Source organism: Momordica charantia (genome assembly GCF_013281855.1).
Source record: "Momordica charantia cultivar OHB3-1 chromosome 11 unlocalized genomic scaffold, Mcharantia_2.0 BLBB01000011.1, whole genome shotgun sequence".
Classification (NCBI taxonomy): Eukaryota; Viridiplantae; Streptophyta; class Magnoliopsida; order Cucurbitales; family Cucurbitaceae; genus Momordica; species Momordica charantia.
The window spans coordinates 2,565,527-2,587,078 of record NW_028275159.1 but is presented as its reverse complement, the minus strand read 5'-3'; the positions used below and the strand labels follow the sequence as shown (position 1 = coordinate 2,587,078).

Genomic DNA, 21,552 nt, shown 5'->3' with positions numbered 1-21,552 from the left:
TTAGTTTTCTTTAGTTTCCTTTTTGTTTTCTTCTTTCAGCCATATTCAGAATGGGCAGGCAAAAGCATTCATAAACATCATATTCAGAATTGGCAGATCTTTCAACGTTTACAATCTACTGGCCTTGCCTTGAATATCCATATGGAAAAGTTTACAGTTTTACACAGTCAATTCGGAGCTTCTAATCTCGAGACCGTGTCGCTTAGCTACCAAAAAAGGAAAAAAGGTTAAAAGCCGAGAGGCTGGCTGCAGAGCAGGCACAAAATTCCTCCATAGTTATCATAGATTTGTGTTACAATGTCTATATATATATGAAGATTTATATTAACTTCATAGTAGGAATTACTGAAGCAATGGGATTCATAGCTTACACCATTGGCAAGAAGTTGTCACTGAATGATTTGTCATGGAGATGGTGCCTAAGGAACTTTACCCTTATATCCCCTCTGTCGTTTATGCATTCTTTCCTTTTTCTTCCACTTTCAACACCATTTGAGTTGAAAGCGATGGATGTTCCCTGTACTGTTGCTGTAGCCACTGAATCAGCCATTTCAAAGTCACCAACAGAGGCATCTTCATCCATCACATTGGTGACATTATTAAAGAAATTAACTTCTAGGTTCTTCCCATCTGGATTTCTTGCTGGGTGTAAAAATGCAGCTCCTGACTTGCAAATGATTTCTCTAGCTCGAGACTTGGAAATCAAATGGTCGAATACCCTGACCCCTTGATCTTCCAATACCAGAAGCCATTCTGAAGTTAAATCGACTTACCATCAGCCATCAATAAAATACCATTTTATAAAAATATTGGTAGATAATGCCTAGCCAAGTCCCAATGTTGTCCAGAAATCAGAAAACATGACTCAGAGAACAATGCATGAAAATTGAAGACATGGAAGTTGTGAGTTATACACTAATTTCAGATTCATGTTCTTCGAAGTTCGAACCATATATCTTCACTATCACTCAGAGAGAAGTGCATGAAAATTGTACACTAGAAAAAAAATTATTGATCATAGAATCACACGTCGATGTCTATGTGTGAGAATAGAAACAAACCAATAAGAGCCGTGGGTGTGGAGGAGTTTGGTTGACTCATCCTCTCGCTGAAGCCTGGCTGGTTTCTGGCCCAGTTGATCAACTGAGAGGGCCAACAAGAATTGTGGAAGGCATTTATGTAGGACATAGCCTTGCTCGTATTACCAGTTTCTCTGCACCAATCAGATTGTGCACATTATAAATTTTCACTACATTACATGTATGGCTAAGATCTCATTAAGATACTGTAACTAACATCTAGAACACTGATTTACATTTACTATACCTAAAAGACCGGATACCATTATCAGCAACAAATAACCAATTCAAACAAATAGTTCTTAAATGGGTAGCAGGTAGTTCAGTTCCAAATTGAAGTTTAAGGAATGGGTGCTCGGTTATTATTGCAGCATCATATAATACTTCTCGTAAACGAACTTCGTCTGCAGAACCCTGTAGAAGAAAACAGTTCAGTAAAATTTGACTAGAAACTGGGATTTCATTGAGGAAATGCAAGAATATACAATGAGATACAAAAAAACAGACAAAAGAAATTGTATCCTGATTCTCTTCCCAGGACCCTTCTAAATATTATGTTATTTCTCTCGAGCCAAATGGCCACAAAACAATGATGAAACAAGCCTACCAAAGAATTCTAACCTTATTGTACTAAATAAATAAATAGAATTTGACCCTTGTCCCAAAAGGGAGGATACAGCAGAGGCTCCTCCATCATGGCCCCACAGTTTCTATTACAGTTTCTATTACGTGCGAAAGAAAGACCAAATGACTCCAGAAACCAAAATCAAGGTGAGTGAGCAAAATATTACTTCACAGATGTATCTGAACAAGCTTAAGCCATCATGGGCATGTCTCTGATGGATAGTAGCAGAAATAGCAGAATCTAAGACTACATCTCAAGGGGAAGTCATAAATTTTTAAGAGTACTGCTGCCTCATTTAATTATACTACAACAAACGTGGTAAAAGAAACTCGAGAAGGGAAAAAAAAACACTGACCAATAAATAGGTAGTTGGCAAAACTGACTGCAACAGCATCCTGAGGAAAATATCTGATATGCACCAACAGATTTCAGATAACAATCACCCAGATTCATGATAATAGGAGAAAAGATCGGATGCAATAAGAGCACAGCTAAGAAAAGCTTGGTCATCCAGATATGTAGAGGGCATACGAACCAGAGAAGCCCTGAAAACATAATGAACGTGCAACCCCACATATAGAGAGATATTACTTCTAGAATTAGATTTTTTTGTGAACATGGAAAAATCTACTAAAAATCTACTCAATTATATGATTCCTCCAAAAGATTATATGTGCCATCCCTGATCTTCACTTTTGGCAATATTTACAGATTACAACATCAACGCTTCGTACCTATCTAGTTTGCATTGATCAAATATATAAACTGAAGGATATGGTGGATAGTTGAACAGAACATCGAGTAAATGTAAACCAAACCGAAAGCAAAAAAGCCAAAGATACTATACTATATAGAGAATGATATGATATCCCCCAATTGTCAGATACATACAAAATGCACGCTTCTAAGTTTTATGAGATGAATTCAATTTCTGGGTTGCATCTATGTGGTGTTGGTCAAAAGAGAGGCTAGTAAGTACTTAAGATGCTCATACTGACCAGAAACCAAAGGACCTGTTAATAAATTGTGCACAATCCAGGTCGTTCAACCCTCTCGTGATATCAAAAGAGAAAATACTGAAATCAAATCTCACCATAGAAGTGACAGCTACGAAACCCAGCTATCATTTGGACTGCCCGGCTGTGCAGTTCATTTTGCAGCTCTACCATTGACATCCGAGAGGAAAATTTCATGCACAGCCTCAACAAAAAAGCTTGGTACATAACGATCCCAGCAAAATAGCCCACCCCACCATCGATACTAATGCTTTCGCAGATTTCATGGCTAACAAGCGGGAGGAAACCCTTCAAGTCTTCTCGAGGTTTGTCTACCATCCAGACTCGGGCCAAATCCAGAAAATAAGGACCAAACCCCAGAACACAATCGTCTTCCTCGGACTCTCGACCACAACAAATGCTGATATAACTAACAATCCCGTCAATCAAATTCTCAGCCTCCTCCTTCAACTTCTTCTTCTCAACGACCAAATCAAACAGAGTGTAAATTACAGGGGCCAGCACCGCGATTCTTTTCGACGCAGAGGACGACGCCGTGCAAGAAACGAGCATTTGGAATAAATCCTTAACAGCCATCAACTTTTCCGAGGAATCTCGGGCTGCGAACTTAGCCGTGTGAAACATCAGAGCAGAGTAACACCATACGATTGCCACCGGCGGGTCGGGCAAATTCCTAAGTAAACGAGAGAAAATCGGAATGAAGCCCGAGAAATCAGTAACCCCTTTTCGATATTCATCGAAAAACCGCTCGATGGAATCTGAGAGCATCAATGCATAAGGGTCTTGTTGGTTTGGAAGTGCGAGGAGCTTCAATCGGCTTTCGTTCATCTTTAAGCAACAAAATCAAATGGAAGTGGAATCTGAGATGAATTTTTGACCAGTGCTATAACAGAGGGGGTAGTCTAGTAGAAAGCCGAAAGAAGTGGAAGCTCGATACAGAGTTGAAACCCTAGATATCCGGGCCTTTGAAGCAAGCGCGAAAAAGGGAGGGAAAATCGAAGGATTTCGGTGACGTTAAACATTTTGAATTCGCAACGAATTAAAATATTGTAAACATTAAACCATATTTCTTTCTTCCCTCCACAATCAAATCCACACCAGGAACCGTGATTTATTCCTAATCGACCATTGGGCTCACCATTATCATCAAATCACATAGAAATCGTAACGATAAACCAGAAACGGAAAAGATAGGAAACTTCCATGGTGAAAGCTGACATGGGCGTTTCTTCATCAATAATTTGTATGATTCTCAAATCGGACCAATAATCAGCGGTTGGAAACTGACAAAGAGATTGATTCTCTGAAACTGAGCTCAAAATTAATAAAGAATTAGATATAATCTTGTTGCTTAATTATCCATTATCCAGTTGAGTTATAACTCCCAAAATTAAGTCACTTGGTTTTCAAAATTCGACTCATAAAAGGCAGCCCATTAAATTAGAAGAGTCTGAACTCTGAACTCATGAAATGTTTATAGATCATTAAATTAATTAAATTGAAGAAGCAGTGAATTTAATTTCGAATTCATCAAAAATTTAAAGTTTAATCTGTTGAACGAACGAACCTACATTTTTTGTGTTGTTCGAACGATTTTGTTTAAATGCATAATTTATTCATTGGGTTCAACAAAATGCTTCTTCAAAACTAGATTTGTTGAATTAATTAAAAAAAAAACAGTTGCATTGGTCCTTCATTAATAAATTCCACATTGGACTTACTATTTATTTATTTGTTAAGTTGTAATCTTCAAAAAAAAAAAAAATGTTAAGTTGTAAGTTGGGGTGTTACTTTTCCTTGCAAAAATCTACGGGACAGGAGTGAGAGATAAAATTTTACTGTAACCTCAACGGTGATAGAAAATATGTTTCTTGTCCTCATTCTTCGTCTCCATTTATTTATTTATTTATTTAAAAACTGATAATTTCAAATATTTGAAATTATGCATAATTTGATCGGTAAAATTTAATTTTAAAGCTCATTATTTTATGAATTCCAAAACATTCTTAGAAAATTTAAAATTTTATCCTTCAAATAGAGATTTAACAATTTAAATAGAAATTCTATGCAAATCAAGCATTTTTCTTAAAAATACATAAAAAAATCCGATTCCCACATAATTTTGAGGAGAATTTCGCGGTGATAAAAGAATGAAATGGGGAAATGGGGGCAGAGGCGGAGCATGCCCGATACACTCCTAGTAGTAAGAAGCTAATAAGATCTGGAGAAACAGAGTATACAAACTCCTTTAGTAAATAAAAGAGGAAATACGAAAAGATGAAGAGGGAAAACAAAAATAGGAAGGAGATTGAAGTGCAGACTAGTACATAGGAATTTGGAAAGTAGGAAATTGATATTCTTAAATTTCTCAAATTTACTCAAAAAATTCGGTAAGTCTGAGTAAACTCCAAAGTTGAAGAAACACAATTCTTTGCCATTTACAGGCTCCAGATACCAAAGAGGAGATAAAACTGATAAAAAGGAACATCAAGGGAGTTATGCATTCTTATTGCAACAACACTCATAATTTTCTATTACATTACCACAACCTCGTATTACATCTCGTCTTATTATAGTTCAAAGCATCCACCAATTCCAATACCGCGACTTCGATGGATGCTCTCACTTGGTCCACCAATGGAGGAAATCCTTGCGTCTGTTGATCTTCTTCTGCAGCTGAAGAATTCCGTAAAGCAATGCCTCAGCAGTAGGAGGGCAACCAGGCACGTAGATATCAACAGGGACTATCCGATCACAACCCCGAACGACGGAGTACGAGTAGTGATAGTATCCACCACCATTTGCGCAGCTTCCCATGGATATAACCCACCGCGGTTCTGGCATTTGGTCATAAACCCTGCAGAGAATAGGGAAAGAATAAACATAACTTGGTGACTGGTGTGTGAATCCATCTATCGAAATACCATGAGGGTTCAAATTACAATTTTTAGAACTTCCAAGCAAACACAAATTTCCCAACCAAATACTGTTACAAAAAGTCTGGTGCATAGGGTCATCAAAGAGCCGTTGGAACCAAAATGGATCACCAGTAAGCCTCGTCATATTTTTTGTAACCTCAATTCTATATATACAAACACACAGTGCATTGTGGTCATCTCTATCACCTACGTTAGCACACTTCCCATCATCATTATTATTCTTTATATGTCTAGAAATGGTCAATCCTTCAATGCTCACAAAGTTCGGAACTACCCTACCAACGACAACCTGTGTGATAGTTTATTTCCAAGCAGGAGGGTCCCAAAGGATTTTACTCCCATGAACCCAAGGCCTTCACCACTATGGCCGTCGTCCTTAGGGTTAAAGGGAAACTTTTTTATGAAAGCCCCAAAAAGGTATAGAAACAGTAAAGTAAAATTCTTCTTCAAGATCTCATTGAAAAGAATAAATAAATACAGGTGGTATTTTAACCTACTCAAATGACTACTTTGGTTTTCAATGTAATGAAACGTGGGATTCCCAAAAACTACAGAGGATATCAGAACTGAACTATAGTAGCATTCTCAGATCAAACAACAAAGACAATGATTCGCTCACTGCCAACAGGGAGTTTAGGTTTCAAGTTTGATGAATGATGATGTTGCAACATCCAGGCGAAGCATGGACAGGACTCTTAGAAGAATTCTTTAAACATAGGAAATACGTTGTTTGAAGACAAGAGATAGATATCTAATCATTAGAACAGTCATAACTACTGATACACAAATAAAAATCAAATGCTTGCATTTGAATTTAATATGCTCCTGCATCACTGAAGTGATAGACCCATTCCTTCCCAAAAGTTGCAATAATCTGTCAGGAGTTTGACACGTTTGAAAATAAAAATAGGGGGTCTCCTACTTCGCTTCTATACCATCAATTATGATTTTCCTGAATGAGTCAATCAAGTCTTTGAAACTCACTTACCACATACACACTTCGAGATTTATTTGGATTCTAATCTACATTACAGTTCACAATATCTCATTTCAAACATTTTTTTTCCTTTTGAAGTACAACAAATGTGGGGGGTGGGGTGCACACATATCCCATTTGACAAGCAACTTTTTTGGTGTCCTGATATAGCAACCTCACCGGCCACAACAACCCTCATATACGTTTTAAGAGTTAATTTGAGAGAAACATCCCGCAATATACTTTCCTTATAACATTCAAAATAATGGACTTCCTAGTCTACCACATTTATGAGAACTACCACCATATAAACGAGACCACAAGTTCTAAAAATTTTGCTTACTATTGTGATGAGTCAAGTTTCTAATACTACACTTCTTTTTATTTTATTTTATTTTCTTTTGATAACCGTGAGTATTTGGGTCAACTTGCACGCACCTCAACTAATATCACAAGACAATCGTCCGACCCTACCACACTACATTTGGTTGCTAGGGAAACTTGTAGGATATTAAGTCTGCCACCATACTACTATTCCTTTCAATTATATAGTTCACGTATGACATGTAGTGATCCCTAGGTCATGTTAGAACTAAATTTTTACCCATCAAAATTAAACAACAAGAGCTCTAGTGTTAGGTATGGTAACTACTATCTAAATTGGTGTGTTCCTATAGGCTTTAGTTCCATTTTCCAGAATGGAACAGAAATTCATGCATGCCAAATCTTCTACTACAAAATACAGTCAACAAAACACAACTCAGTCATTATCTTCAAAATATTATATAGATTAGTTTCTATCCTCTTCCAGTGTAGTGGTAACTTCCCATTCTATAAACATTAACATACAACTCTTTATTTAAAGATTTAATGCTTGTAAGCCTACTGACTTTCATGTCCAACATATTCCTAACTAGCACAAATGACTTTTATAGTCTTCATCATATAATATGAAACCTTCATACAAAGTGCTTAGGTAATATAATAAAATATGTCAATAGATGAAAAGTGAATTCGTACAGAGGGAAAGAAGGATATAAAAAAGATGTCGTAATAATAGGACTATGATTAGAAGAAAATGGCAACCAAAAAAAAAAAAACCATTTGACATTATTAAGAAGTTACCTACTTAAGTGCAATGACTCCATCAACTCATGTCAAGAGAAAAAACCACATGTATACTTCATTGACAATGAACCAATTCGGTATTATAAAGTATTTTCTTTATGATGAACATTCCAAATTCAAGGACTAACAAAATAAGTAGGAACATCTTCAAAGTAACCAAAATAGTCATATGTTTACTTAACCACTCCAATGTAATCAATTACAGATATACATAGATGAATTATTGGCCCAAACACCATTTCATTCACAAATCATGCCTCGATGATGAAGCCAAGAAACCTTGTATAAGAGCTTTGCTGATAATTACCTCAATAAACTTTCCTTCTAAACCAAGGAATTCATATGCGAAGGGATAAAAATCTTCAGAAACATATTATATTCATCAACGTAGGCAAACAAAATAAATAAGAGAAATTTCGCCAAATTGCTATACATGAACTTAGTCATTCAATCCAACGCATCAAAAGTAATTAACCCATTTTTCATAATAAAGCAGAGAAAATTTCCATAAAATCCTTTGATGCAGAGGATGAAAAATCGTATTCATGATAATCACCCCATTTAATTAAAACTAATCTGACCCAAGAAACAAGAAAACATAGCAGATAATTTAGTAGTACAAGCCACTTTAAGTTCTGAAGTTTAAACCTTTGACCTTCGAGTTAACAGACTATCGATCAGGCAAGATAAATATACGATGAATATTACAGACTGCAATAATATCTTCACAAATTCTAATGGGCAAAAGCAAAACATGTGCACTACCAGTCAGGAACAATTGGAAAAAAAACAAACAAACAAACTCCAGAAATTGTAAGAGTTGAACAATTATAAACAATGATCTCAAAATGAAGTTTTCCACCGAACTACTTATTCAATTAATTATATGGTCTGGTCCAGAGACTCCAGGAATCAAACGAAAATCGTCGAGCAAACAAATACCTACGGAGAATAAGAGAGAGAGAGAGAGAGAGAGAGAGAGAGAGAGAGAGAGAGAGAGAGCTAACTTGCGAAGAGCTGGGGCCATCTTGTTAGTGAGGGTGCCGGCCACAATCATACAATCAGATTGCCTAGGGCTGGGACGGAAGATAACTCCGAACCGATCAAGGTCATAGCGGGCAGCACCGGTGTGCATCATTTCGACGGCGCAGCAAGCAAGGCCAAACGTCATGGGCCAGATAGAGCCACGGCGAGCCCAGTTCATGAGGTCGTCGACCTTGGAGATCACAAACTCCGCTGCCTTCGGAAGCCCCGTGGGGGACGAAGCCGAAGGCGGCGGCGGCTTCGCATAGGGCGCCGGAGAGGCGGTCGAGGCAGAAGACAGAGCGGGGGCTGTGGTATGAAGAGAAGAGAGAGCTCCCCGAGCGGCAAGCAGATGAGGGATTCGGCTGGAAGCTCGGCTTACGACCGCCATTGCCACGGATCAAGATTCAGAACTCTTCCGAAATGAACAATTCAGAAATGAATACAAAAATTACATTAAAGAATTTACAAATCGCTATTATTCCGTCTATTGACGTGGCACGCCATTGGCGCTGCATAAAAACGATGTGTCGCACCAAATCTGGGCCCGAATTTAAAAGCCCAGTCCAATATTCAGAAGTCCAATTACAACTAATGGGCTTTACGATCAGAGATCCCCGGTCTTTTCGGTAAATTCGTATTCAGAATTTAGGGTTTTACGAATCCTCTATAAATTTCTGCACCATCGGGGCGATAGAATTATCTCCCCTGTGGCCTTCATCTCTGCGTAGGTTGGATTATCTTCTAATTCTTCTTCTTCAACTCTGGTTACTCTCGTTTTTGTTCGATCTAGAGAAATGGGTTCGAGATCGATCTTGAATACGTAAGCTGTTTTTTAACATTTTTCGATTGTGTTATAAACCTTGTGTATGTTTGGGGAGTGTTCTTCGGAAATGGCTCCATAATCGAGTCAGCAGCAGGCGCCGTTTTGGTGGCGATTCGTCTGCCGCATGGAGCCTATATTTGGTTACCGGAAGAAGATCCTTGAAACTCATCAGTTGTTTCAAGATACAATGCCCGGTCGACATTCCCAAATTTCTCTATAACCCCCATCATCTTCTATTTTATCTCGTTTTCTTTAGATTTTTGAAGTAGTCAAGGGATTTTCTAGGTTAACTGATTCTTGAAAACTTAATCAATTTGATTATGGTTTGAATCGGCACTCAAGTCAGACACGGGTGTTTGTTCTTCAATTATACAACAAGCAACCTTTTGCACAGTGCCTAAAATGAGCTACTGAACACGATTGGGGGATGCCACTATTTTATATGGTTTCCTCCAAATTTAAAGCAGCGAAATTGTGTATTCATTTCCAAATTGATTTGAACATTTTCCTAATTTCAGAAACATTGTTTGATCGTACGTATATTATGTTAATTAAGTTAAATATTGATTTGCAAAGCTCTGCCACCCTTGTTTATGGATATGATGGTGTGTGGTGTTGGAAAATATAATTAACATATTCTGGGTTCTGGTCTTTGATCCTTGAAAGTTTTGATGAGGTTTGGGCAAATTTTCAAAGAAAAAAAAAAGAACTAATTTGTTTTTAAATTATATTGTAATACTAATCTACTTGCAATTTTATTTAAAATTAAGTCTAATGCTACGTTTGGTAAAAAAAACTTTCCTGGGTGGATTTTGAAAGTTTTATAGCAAATTAATTGTTTTAAACCTGTAAAAATTTTGTTTTCTTTTCTTTTCTAGTGAATAATGATATACAATCAAATAAATATAACTTCATTTACTTAAAGTTATTTCTAGAAGTTTCTTGATCTAAACAAGTGGTAAAACTAAATTGAAACGAGTCTTGATTTGTATTGATGACAGCACATGAGACAAATCATGGGCTAAGGCAAATAGTCTACGTGACAGTTGATTTTGTAAAAAATGGAAAAAGATTGTAATTTTATTTAAACAATTTTGGCTAACATCAGCCTACCATTGGAGAGACTTTAAGCTACTAACCCTGATGACAACTGTGATAACAAATGACAGAAAGATTGAAATTAAGAATTACTAATTTCAAAGTGGTAATGAGCCACTCATGATCATTACTGTCTTCTAATTTTGACTAATCATAACAGCATTCACCCCTTGGTGCTTCCTCTTCCCCTCCGGTATCATTCATTCATAAATTAGAGTGTAATGTCATTATTTAGTTATTTGAAAGTTTGAAAATTGTACCAAAGAAACTTTCTTTTGAAGGATTTTGAGTTTGATTAAATAAAAGTTTGTAAGTTTGAAGATAAATTTTGAAAATTGTATTAAATATTTTAAAGACTTAAAGTTTTGATTTGTTCGTATCTTTTTTTTATGAATGTTTTGAAAGGAAAATGAATTTTGAATTTATGGAAATATTTTTGTACTCTTGTATGAGTTTGAAAGTCATCCTTCTGTTTAGTTAAGAGAAAAATTCTAACTTTGAATAATTTTGTCAGAATGACTGTATTAGAAAATACTGGTTGTTACCTCAACAGGAGACCAGTAAAAAGAAAAAACAATCTCAGCAATCTCTACAATGTGGGAAATACACACAGAAAGTATATAAAGTAGAAATTTTATTGAGTTAAAAAATATATCTTCAATTTTTTATCGCATCCCATAAAAAATTCCAACTTAAACTACAGGAATCGACTTATCCGTAACGGACAAGTATTCAAAATATTATATTCTCATAATAATTTGTAATCTACAAGTCTACAAAACTAATAGCCTCCTCTAGTGCACATTCATGGCAACAAATTAAGTGCTAAAGTCATCTTCAAAATTGAAATTTTTATATTAATCAACTTGATGGTGAAGCAGAAAGTTTACCAGATAGTGAAGCAACCTCATAAAAAAGAAAATTTGAACACATGTTTAGAAGCAACAAGAGCAGTCGAATGGGCAAAGTGGGGTGCCTCCAGCATCTGCATTGCCAAAACCCAATTCTTCTTCGGTGTAAATAGCAAGTCCATCCCCTGTCCTCTTTCTAGACCGCGATGGTGGATCTGAAAAGCCATCTTTAGACACAGTCTCACGCTTCTTCTTGTTCTTCATTTTCGGTCTATCAGATGTATCTAGTTTTGGCTTCTCGGCCTTTTCAACTTCTGGTTTCTTTCTCTTCTTCCCAGCAAAAATTTCATCAATCTCGCTACTTTTCTTTGCTGAAGGGGGCTTTTCTTCTTTTACCACAGCATCGGGCTTTTCCTCTTTTGTTGCAGCATTCTCTTGCACCTCCTTAGGCTTTTTGGAAGATTTCTTTTTTGGCATTTATATAATATTATAAGCTACAAAGAGAGTACACAATCTTATAATTTATTCGCTGCAATCCAAGCATTAAATATACATGAAGATCAAGATTGATTCCCAATCAGCCCTAAAAAAGGTATACTGCAACCCAAGCATTCAGTATACGAAGCTAAGCTTAAATAATTTTTCCATCCGTTCAGAGGTTTAGCAACTTAGTATTCATATAGAGTGCAAGAATAACAGTATGACACAGCTAAAGATCCTCAACCCACCCTTAACTAAAAATACCATGATACCAAGATATATTTCAAGAAGTTTGATAAAATAATTATTACTTGTAATTCAAATATAAACATGATTCTTTTAATAACAAGTAGAGACTCATAACTATAAAGCAGAAGATGAATATGAAAGGAAAAAATGATGAAAACTATAAAGATGAAGTGAAAGCCCGGTCTTTCTTGCATGGTAGTGCAGGCAACTTAAGTTTAGGGGCCTCCAGTTTTAGCAGTTAATCAAAGGGAACGAAAGTTAAAAGAGAAAGTAAGAGAGGTTAAGGAGAAATCAGTACATGCAACAGGAATCTCCATGCCAACCTCCATGTTCGATTACATGAGAAGCTTCCAAAGAAAAAGACTCCAAGAACGGATAAATGGAGAAAATTGTCATTTTCCCTCCTAAGATTACCACCTGTATTGTAACCTTTTTCTACCTTATTAGGATACTACAGCACATATTTTGTACATCAGCATAGATTGTATTATATTGCCAACATCAAATGAATGCCTCTTAACAAGAGTTAACAGATTGGAAGGGAAAATGTCAGATAGCAAGTTGGAGCTATATTTCTCCAGTTCCAAGTTGAAAATCAAGTACTTGTTGGACAAAAGATGGACTAACAGGAACTTTCATTATCTGCCCACAGGCCACAGCTTTAACACAAATTGAGGAATTAAGAGGTGAATCACATTCACATTAAGCAAAATCTTAAAATTTCCAAGCTGAAAAGTAGAAAGTATTTTGCTTTGATTCAGATATAGGATGGATTATTCATTGAATCACATAAAGGAAATATTTGAAAGAGGAATACGTCAACAATATGTTGGATGAGATTTTCACTTAGAGTTGGGTCGGAAAACAACTCAGATAGAGTCTCCAACACAATGCTAAATAAGACCTCAACTGCAGAAGAATTTTTAACTACAAAATTGCAACACAATGGTATAGAATTGTTGAATTGAACCACAATAAGTTTCATTGTATCTATAGGTCGACTTTTGCTATTTCAGCTCACCAATTCAGATAAATTAAGTATAATGATGCGCGACATGCTAAAAATAAAAGGGTAATTCCTAAGGTTGAGATGATGAAAAAGAATTCCCCTAAAAATTCGATTGCATTAAACCTAAGAAACAGACGTGGGATGCATAAACCCAACCCAAAAGGGGGACAAACCCCAGAAATTCCGTCTTCCCAGTTCTCCATTTTTTAACAATGAAAACAAAATGGGCAAAAAAGGTCACTCAAAATAGCTCACTCAAAAATTCACTCAAAATTCAGTAGTCAAATTCAGTGCTGGAGCAGCCATAAAAATTCACTCACAATTAAAAAAAATCACAATAGCTCTGAAATAAATACGAGAGATGAGAATGAGACCGTGAGAGGCGACGGACGGCGCGTAGGGCGACGAACGAACGGCGGCAGTGAGATAAGTGTGAGAGGCAAGAGTTCCTGAAGATCGTGAGATTGAAAGAGGCGAGAGACAGTGAGACAGTGAGACAGTGGAAGATGAAATCGTGAGAGTTCGGTTACGAGGATACGGAAAGTTGAAAACCCTAACCCTAACATAATATATATAAAGTTTCGGAAAAAAATTACTATATACAAAATTACAAATATATAAATATATGTAAAGTGCTATTTTGGTAATAATAATAATAGCAAACTAAATGTTTCAAAATAAAAATAATATAAATTCGTAACATTTTATAATAAAATTATATCAACTAATTGTATAGATTTTTTATACAATTATATAACTGTTTCTGCCGATGCCATTGAACCCTCTTTTTGCCGAAATCAGAGGAATTTTGGAAGCTCTAAAGCTTGCTGCCTCACGGAGTTACACTCACCTGGTTGTAGAATCTGATTGCCAAGAAGTCATTCGCCTCGTTCAAGGAGATCTGTTTTCGATGGGAGAAGAAATGAATTGGATTATGGAAATCCAATCGTTAGCCCTAGCGTTCGAATCAATTTCCTTCATGCACTCTCCCCTCGTGTAATTTTTGTGCGCATTCCTTAGCCAAATGGGCAATTTCGGCCTCATCCACGTGTCTATGGCAGTTTCCCTTCCCCTCTTGGTTAATGGATCTTGTAAAAGGGGATTCCCTTTCAAACGGCTTAATTAAATATTTCTTTCTTCAAAAAAAAATGTATAGATTTTTTATGAGAGAAATATTATTAGTGGTGTAAATAAATAATAAAAATCAATAAAATTACAAAACAATTAATTAGAAAGTTACAACTTTTATTAATTGATAAAGAGATAAAATATGAAAACAATTATTAAAAATTAGTTAAAAATATCTTTAGTATCTATATTTTCATTCCACCAACGATGTTAACTTTAAATTATAATAATATTTATATATTTTAAAATTAGTAACAATCATAAAAAAAAGTGACAATTTAACCTTTGAATAGTTTAAAATTTAATTATAATAATATTTATATATTTTAAAATTAGTAACAATCATTAAAAAAAAAAGTGACAATTTAACCTTTGAATAGTTTAAAATTTATAACTAATTGATCATAAAATTTACGAGAGACATGAAATTATTAATTTCTTATCAAAGTGATTTTCAAATTTGAGATATCATTCCTAGATTTAGATTTACATTTTTAACTAAACTTGTAATTCAGCCAAACTGAAAACTGTCGAATTCATAGAGAGAAAGAAAGTGGGTAGAGACCTATCATTTAATTTCTGTTTTATTGAAATAATTAACGAGACACGACACCGGACCGATTTCTTTGTTCCAATTTCCAAAAATCGACCCCGAAGAACAACAACAATGGAGGCAATCGAGGGGGACAGAGGAAGAAGCCGGTACTCACTCAAACCATCGAGGATAAGCAACGAGGACATTCTCTTCTGCATAGATGTCGACTCTGAATCTTCGATTGAGATCAAAACCACCGGCTCCAATGGCCGACCCATCACCAGAATGGACTCCATTAAGCAAGCAATCCTCCTCTTCGTCCACGCCAAACTCTCCATCAATCCTGAACACCGATTCGCATTCACCACCATCGCCAAATCTGCTATTTGGGTAATACCCCATCCCCATGACCTATTTTTTCCCCCCATTTTGTTTTGATTGTTCAGAAATGGAGATTTGGGGGACGGGATTTCTGGGGTTTGTCCCCCTTTCTTAGGTTTCGTGCAGTTTAATTTTTAGGGGTTACCCTTTCGATTTTAGCATGTCGCGCATCATTCTACTTATTTACCTAAATTGGTGAACTGAAATAGCAAGAGTCGACGTATAGATACAGAGAAACTTCTTGTGGTTCTACAGAAATTGGGGGTCGTTCTTCGGTTGGAAATTTGCAGTTTAAAATTCTTCTGCAGCTCAGGTTTTATTTAACATTGTGTTGGAGATTCTATCTGAGTTGTTTTTCCGACCCAGCTCGTAGTAAAAAGCTTTCCTCTTACTTATATTTCCTTTGTGTGATTCAGTAAATAATCCACCCTATAGCTGAATCAAAGCAAAATACCTTCTACTTTTCTGTTTGGGGATTTTGAGGTTTTGCGCAATGTGAATGTGATTCACCTCTTAGTTCCTCAATTCTTGTTGAAGCTGTGGCATGTGGGCAGATAATGAAAATTCCTGTTATTAGTCTATCTTCTTTTATCCAACAAGCACTCGATTATCAACTTTGAACTGTAGAATATAACTCTAACTTGCTGATCTAACATTTTCCCTTCCACTCTGTTAACTCTTGTTAAGAGGCATTGTTTTGATCTTGGCAATATAGTACAATCTATGCTGACCCTGAACAAAATATGTGTTGTACTACAGTAGTATCATAATAAGCTAGTGAAAAGGGTACAATACGGATGGTATTTTAAGGGAGAAAAAATGACAATTATCTCTATTTATCTGTTCTTGGAGTCTTTTTCTTTGGAAGGTGCTTCTCATGTAGTGGAACATGGAAACAGGCATGGAGATTCCTGTTGCATGTAGCTGATTTCTCCTTAGCCTCTCTTTCTTGCTCATTTAACTTTCGCTCGCTGTGATTAACTGCTAGTACTGGAGGCCCCTAAACCTAAGTTGCCTGTGCTGCGATGCAAGAAAGAGCGGGCTTTCACTTCACCTCTATACTTTTTATGATTTTTGCCCTTGACCATTTATCATTCATTTTCTCCTTTATAGTTATGAGTCTCTACTTGTTATTAAAAGAATCATGTTTATATTTGAGTAACAAGTAACAATTACAAATCTTACTATTATGGTATTTTTACTTATGGGTGGGTTGAGGATCTTTAACTGTGTCATACTGTTATAGTGTTATTCTTGCCCTCCATATGAAGACTAAGTTGCTAATCCCTCTGTACTGATGGAAAATTTATTCAAGATTCTGCTTTAAAAAGTCTAGTTCTTTTATAGCATTTATTTTTCTTCAATGAAACGTCAGCTTTTAATCCATGGTTTCATGATTGAAGCTCAAAAAAGAGTTCAGCAGTGATATTCCATCTACAGAGGCTGCAGTTAGGGGGCTTTCTGCTACTTCCTCCTGCAGTCATGCCGATCTTACCAGTCTTTTCCGGTTAGCTGCCCACGAAGCAAAAAAGTCGACCGCTCAAAATCGTATTCTAAGATTGGTATGCTCATTATACATATAGTCCCTATTTGTTAGCTTCAGCTCAAATAACTTGTCATTTGTTTGAGTCAATGAGTTAGCCTAGAGACAGCATATGTTCCAATGAATATTTGAAAGATTCTATGGATGCATCATAACGTTTTGTTGCATATAGATTCTTATCTACTGCAGATCATCGACACGACCCCAACATCAATGGCCCGTGAACCAAAAACTCTTCACCTTAGATGTTATTTACCTCCACGAGAAGCCCGGACCCGACAACTGCCCCCAGGAGGTGTATGATGCCTTAGTCGATGCCCTCGACCATGTCAGCCAATATGAAGGCTACATTTTCGAGAGTGGTCAGGGAGTAGCACGCGTTCTTTACCGTTGCATGTGTCTGTTGTTATCACACCCTCGACAACGAATTTCGCTAGATGATCTCGACATACCAAAGCCTCTTACAAAGAAATTACCACCCACCGATTCAGTTCCTACCAACGAAGTCGTCCCTGTTACCAGCCAGTGAAATGCCTAGGGGCTAGGTGATCTTGTAGCTTAATTGTACCTCGTGTTCGATATCTTTTTTGTAACAGATTTAAGTGATGTGCAATGTACATAGGAAATGTTTACGACGAGAGAGACGACCACGTCCGTGGAATGGTATCAAAATCATCTTTGTATGCTTAGATTGTTTGCTCATAATGTTCCTATATTTTGATGAACCACATTACATATTTGATAAAGCCTATTTTGGTATCAGAAAGTTGACTTAATGCTTGATATCAGAAGCTTGTTCCAATAATTGATAGGGAAATTTAGGAATTTGGATTGAATGGGTAAGCGATTGCCACTTGGCACTCTGATTTCAATTATTGTTGGGTTTATATTTTGGTGAAAATGATAGAATATTGTTATAAAATTTTTGGTCAACTTCTAAATTAGTGGCCAATTATGTTACTAAATTTATCTGATCAATTTTCAACACCAAAAAAGAAAAAGGAAAAACTCTCTGATCATCCCAAAAGCTACACCATTGCGCCCTTTCACGTCAACTTAAAGTTCACCTGCTTATATAGCCACCCCTGACTCTCTATTTATAATTAGTTGTTTATATTTTGCTTACGAATTTGATCCCGAGTGTTACGTTATAATTATTAAGTTATAATACTCGAAACTTGCCGTGTGTTTGGAATGACTTTTAAATAAACTGTTTTTCTATAAATATTTTTTAAAAATTATTAATTTAGAGTATTTTTAGTTTATCTCCCTAACATCGTGTTTGGTAATAAATACATACGTGGGTCAAAAAACCATTTTTCAAAAATATACTTGAGAGATTAATCATCTAAAAAGAACTTGAAAAAGATCACCGCTGTTATAGTTTAAGTATTTGAGAATCGATTACTATACAATAAAAAGTGATTAAATTAGAAGGTATGTCAGATTTATCTTAAAATTTTCGTGTAAGATTAATTGAAAAATGTAAAGAAAAATATTTAAGTATTCTTTTATCGACTGCGATTAAAATTTTGTTATAATGGGAAGAAAATAACAAAATTTATTGGTGTTGAAATATGAATGCATGATATGAGATTGTGATGAGATCACATTGGAATAGGAAAGTGGGACCCGAAATCTCTTCCCCATACTTTGGTGGGATTCAATCTTCTTGTGAGTGGATCCACGTCATCTCCAATTTCAAAGATTCCTTTTCAGAAAACTCATCGGCTGAGCCCGATCAACGGCTCTGATTTATCAAAGTGGGCCCCTTTCGTGCATTATTGGACATTCGTTAATTTAATTATAATAATTAATCAATTAATTATCTACTAATTGGCAATTATTTATTCCGGAAAATTGACCATTTGATTGCCGTTCGTTTCTTCTTTGCTGTCCGAATTCAATAAATAAATTATAGAACTTAACCACACACCTCTTCCTTCTCATTAAATTCCCTTCGCTACTTTACAAAATTTCCCCCAAAACTTATATATAAAAAAAACTAAATTGTAATTTGTTTTCTTAGTCAACCGTTAATTGCTTTTCCGACTAAATAACTACTTAGCGTATGGATTGCCTCATTATTATTATTCGACAAATGATTCATATTTCTTGTAAATGTTAATTTCATTTGTGCTTGTCGGTTCCATTGATTCTTTGACTGTGGCTAAAAAAAGTATCTTTTGTTTTAATTTTGTCCCTGATCTTAAAAAAAAAAAAAACCTAATGTCAATGAAATATATTTTGTATTCTACTCATTTTTCCTCCTCCCCAAAATTTATCAAAGTTTCAATTTAACTATCTATGTCATCTTTTAATTATACCTTCTATCTTAGTCAAAAAATCAAACACAGTCAGATAATAAATTTTCACGCTTAAAGACATAAAATTTTCGAATTTATCTTCCAATATCACTTAAATTGGTCATTAGGCACATCTAAAGCTTTATAATAGGAAATATTGAAACTAAACTTAAAACTTTTTAAAACCAAACCCCAACTGGAAGATGTATTCAGCTTTTTGTTTTCGTTTAATATAATGTGAAGAAGGCAAAAAGAAATATTCTGAGTCAACGGGCAGGTTCCAAAGGAATATAATATCTCTGTTTACTCTGCTAATCTGCGCCATGTAGGGCCATTGAATCCTTGATTAAAAGGAGGGTCATTTCTTCAACTTCCCCCACCACAGAAGTTGGATCTCTTTTTATTTTAATTTCTCTCTGTGAGTTGAAAATGGGAATCTGCATATCCACTGCATCTTCTCAGATTCGCCATGAAACCGAAGGCAGCGTTATTTGCAGAAACGAGCTCATCTACGAACAAAACGGCTCCATCTGTGGGATTCAGAAGCTCGATTACATCTGTTCCAAGCAAGGAGCCAAAGGAATCAACCAAGACGCAGCCTTTTTCTACCAGGTAATTAATTTTAATTCCCTCTTCGCGTTTCGCTTCCATTTTCACACACTGGTCTCTGTTCTGAACTCTGTTTTCGCCAGAACTACGGAGCAGAGAACACGGCCCTGCTCGGAGTTTTTGATGGGCACGGGAAAAACGGCCACGTCGTCAGCAACATGGTAAAAAATCGCCTCCCTTTGCTGTTGATTGGGCAGATAAATGAAAGAAATCGCGAAGAGCAGTTTGTTACTGCGTTTAAGGTGATGGACAAGGAGATTAAGCTTCATGAGAATCTGGATTGCTGGTGCAGTGGATCCACGGCTGTAATTGCAGTAAAAGAGGGAGAAGATTTGGTAATTGGTAATTTGGGGGATTCGAGGGCGGTGTTGGGGAGAATGGGCGAGGGCGGAATCGAAGCCGTTCAGTTAACGACTGATCTGAAGCCTGGTTTACCCGGTAAGTAAGATCCCGTCGTATAATTAAATGTACCCAACTCATCTAAGTTTTTGCAAATAATGTGAAAATTGTGGGTGCAGATGAAGGGGAGAGAATAAGGAGGAATAATGGACGGGTGTTGGCGCTGAAAGAAGAGCCGCATATACAGAGGGTGTGGCTGCCGAATGAAGACGCGCCGGGGCTGGCCATGTCCAGAGCTTTTGGAGACTTTGCTCTTAAAAACCATGGCATTATTGCTCTCCCCGACGTCTCCCACCGCCGTCTGACTTCCGACGACCGTTTCATCGTACTCGCCACTGATGGGGTAATCTAAACCTCAACTTCAACTCTAAAAACATGTTTAACTCATGGATTAATCTATTTTAATTTTGTGTTTAACCGATCCAACGTGTTTGATAACTTTTAATTGAAAATACATAAGACTTGACGGACGGATGAAACGTATTTATATGTGACTACTATGGAAAATTTGACAGTTTGTTGTTTTTATTTTAGTTCTCTATTTTTACATTTATCTTCCTAATTATGATCCAAATATTTGATAAAATTTAGAAAATTGACCGTTATATATTATAGCTTCTTTTCTTTTATGCCCCCTTAGTTGTCATTTCTTAGTATTTGAACAGGTTTGATACAATATTGAGTTTCGTGCCTTTTAATTTTGTGCATATTGTGTTATAAAATACTCATTTAACTTATTAGAATACACGATTGAAATTTGTGAAAGTAATTAGACATTTTGAAGTTAAATAAATAAATACTTTGATTTTGAAAAATTAGAGGCAAAATTAACACATAATATAATTTGTTTGCTCCATTATTAGATGTTAGATTGGATGATGTTGGGCAATTTTTAGGAAAAGATAATTAGATTTACCTTAATTCATGTGTTGGAATTTTGGGTATTTATTTTCCAGATTTGGGACGTGCTAAGCAACGACCAAGTGGTGTCCATCGTGTGGGAGGCGGAGAACGAAGAAGCGGCGGCGAAAGCGGCGGTGGAGGCGGCGGCGGAGGCTTGGAAACGCTACCCTTCTTCAAAACTAGACGACTGCACCGTCGTTTGGCTGTTTTTACAGAACCAAGCCGAGAGGGAAAACTGAACGTACGTAAACTCTGCGGTGGTCGTGGTGGAACTCCGGCCTCCGTACAAAATAGACCTGCCGTCCGTCTGAGTCTCCGCCGTTAGTACGGCCATGTCCGATACACAGTACTGGATAATAGTTTTTGTTGCAATAAATATTAAATATGTAGTGGAAATGGAAACATGAAGAGAATTTGATGGGTGAATGGGAGAGAATATACTTTTTATA

The 21,552-nt window shown here is 36.2% G+C and overlaps 5 protein-coding genes across 6 annotated transcripts; 2 read left to right on the top strand and 3 right to left on the bottom strand.

Annotated features, from left to right (window-relative positions):
- Window positions 1-51: 51 nt before the first annotated feature.
- LOC111013211 (SNF2 domain protein) lies at window positions 52-4,019 on the bottom strand. Its single transcript, XM_022287620.2, has 5 exons — window positions 2,798-4,019; window positions 2,060-2,112; window positions 1,327-1,493; window positions 1,062-1,213; window positions 52-753 (listed from the first exon to the last, which is right to left on the bottom strand). Exons 1-5 carry the CDS (start codon window positions 3,546-3,548, stop codon window positions 368-370), a joined length of 1,509 nt encoding a protein of 502 aa, XP_022143312.1. The 5' UTR covers window positions 3,549-4,019; the 3' UTR covers window positions 52-367.
- Window positions 4,020-5,054: 1,035 nt separating this feature from the next.
- Window positions 5,055-9,230, bottom strand: LOC111008644 (NADH-ubiquinone oxidoreductase 20 kDa subunit). Its single transcript, XM_022281392.2, has 2 exons — window positions 8,771-9,230; window positions 5,055-5,577 (listed from the first exon to the last, which is right to left on the bottom strand). The coding sequence occupies exons 1-2, from the start codon at window positions 9,175-9,177 to the stop codon at window positions 5,343-5,345; spliced, it is 642 nt and encodes a 213-aa protein (XP_022137084.1). The 5' UTR covers window positions 9,178-9,230; the 3' UTR covers window positions 5,055-5,342.
- Window positions 9,231-11,546: 2,316 nt separating this feature from the next.
- LOC111012350 (stress response protein) lies at window positions 11,547-13,863 on the bottom strand. 2 transcript variants are annotated; one of them, XM_088119731.1, is made up of 3 exons: window positions 13,674-13,863; window positions 12,589-12,707; window positions 11,547-12,055 (listed from the first exon to the last, which is right to left on the bottom strand). In XM_088119731.1, the coding sequence occupies exon 3, from the start codon at window positions 12,036-12,038 to the stop codon at window positions 11,646-11,648; it is 393 nt and encodes a 130-aa protein (XP_087975857.1). In that variant the 5' UTR covers window positions 12,039-12,055; window positions 12,589-12,707; window positions 13,674-13,863; the 3' UTR covers window positions 11,547-11,645. The 2 variants fall into 2 exon arrangements, with proteins under 2 accessions (XP_087975857.1, XP_022142164.1); XM_022286472.2 differs by lacking the exon at window positions 12,589-12,707 and having other exon boundaries at window positions 13,674-13,861.
- A 1,136-nt stretch (window positions 13,864-14,999) lies between these two features.
- On the top strand, window positions 15,000-17,575 carry LOC111012487 (BRISC/BRCA1-A complex protein). The gene is made up of 3 exons (XM_022286655.1): window positions 15,000-15,352; window positions 16,747-16,905; window positions 17,059-17,575. The coding sequence occupies exons 1-3, from the start codon at window positions 15,095-15,097 to the stop codon at window positions 17,413-17,415; spliced, it is 774 nt and encodes a 257-aa protein (XP_022142347.1). The 5' UTR covers window positions 15,000-15,094; the 3' UTR covers window positions 17,416-17,575.
- Window positions 17,576-19,532: 1,957 nt separating this feature from the next.
- LOC111022032 (Protein phosphatase 2C family protein) lies at window positions 19,533-21,552 on the top strand. Its single transcript, XM_022299223.2, has 4 exons — window positions 19,533-19,804; window positions 19,885-20,239; window positions 20,320-20,543; window positions 21,157-21,552. The coding sequence occupies exons 1-4, from the start codon at window positions 19,622-19,624 to the stop codon at window positions 21,340-21,342; spliced, it is 948 nt and encodes a 315-aa protein (XP_022154915.1). The 5' UTR covers window positions 19,533-19,621; the 3' UTR covers window positions 21,343-21,552.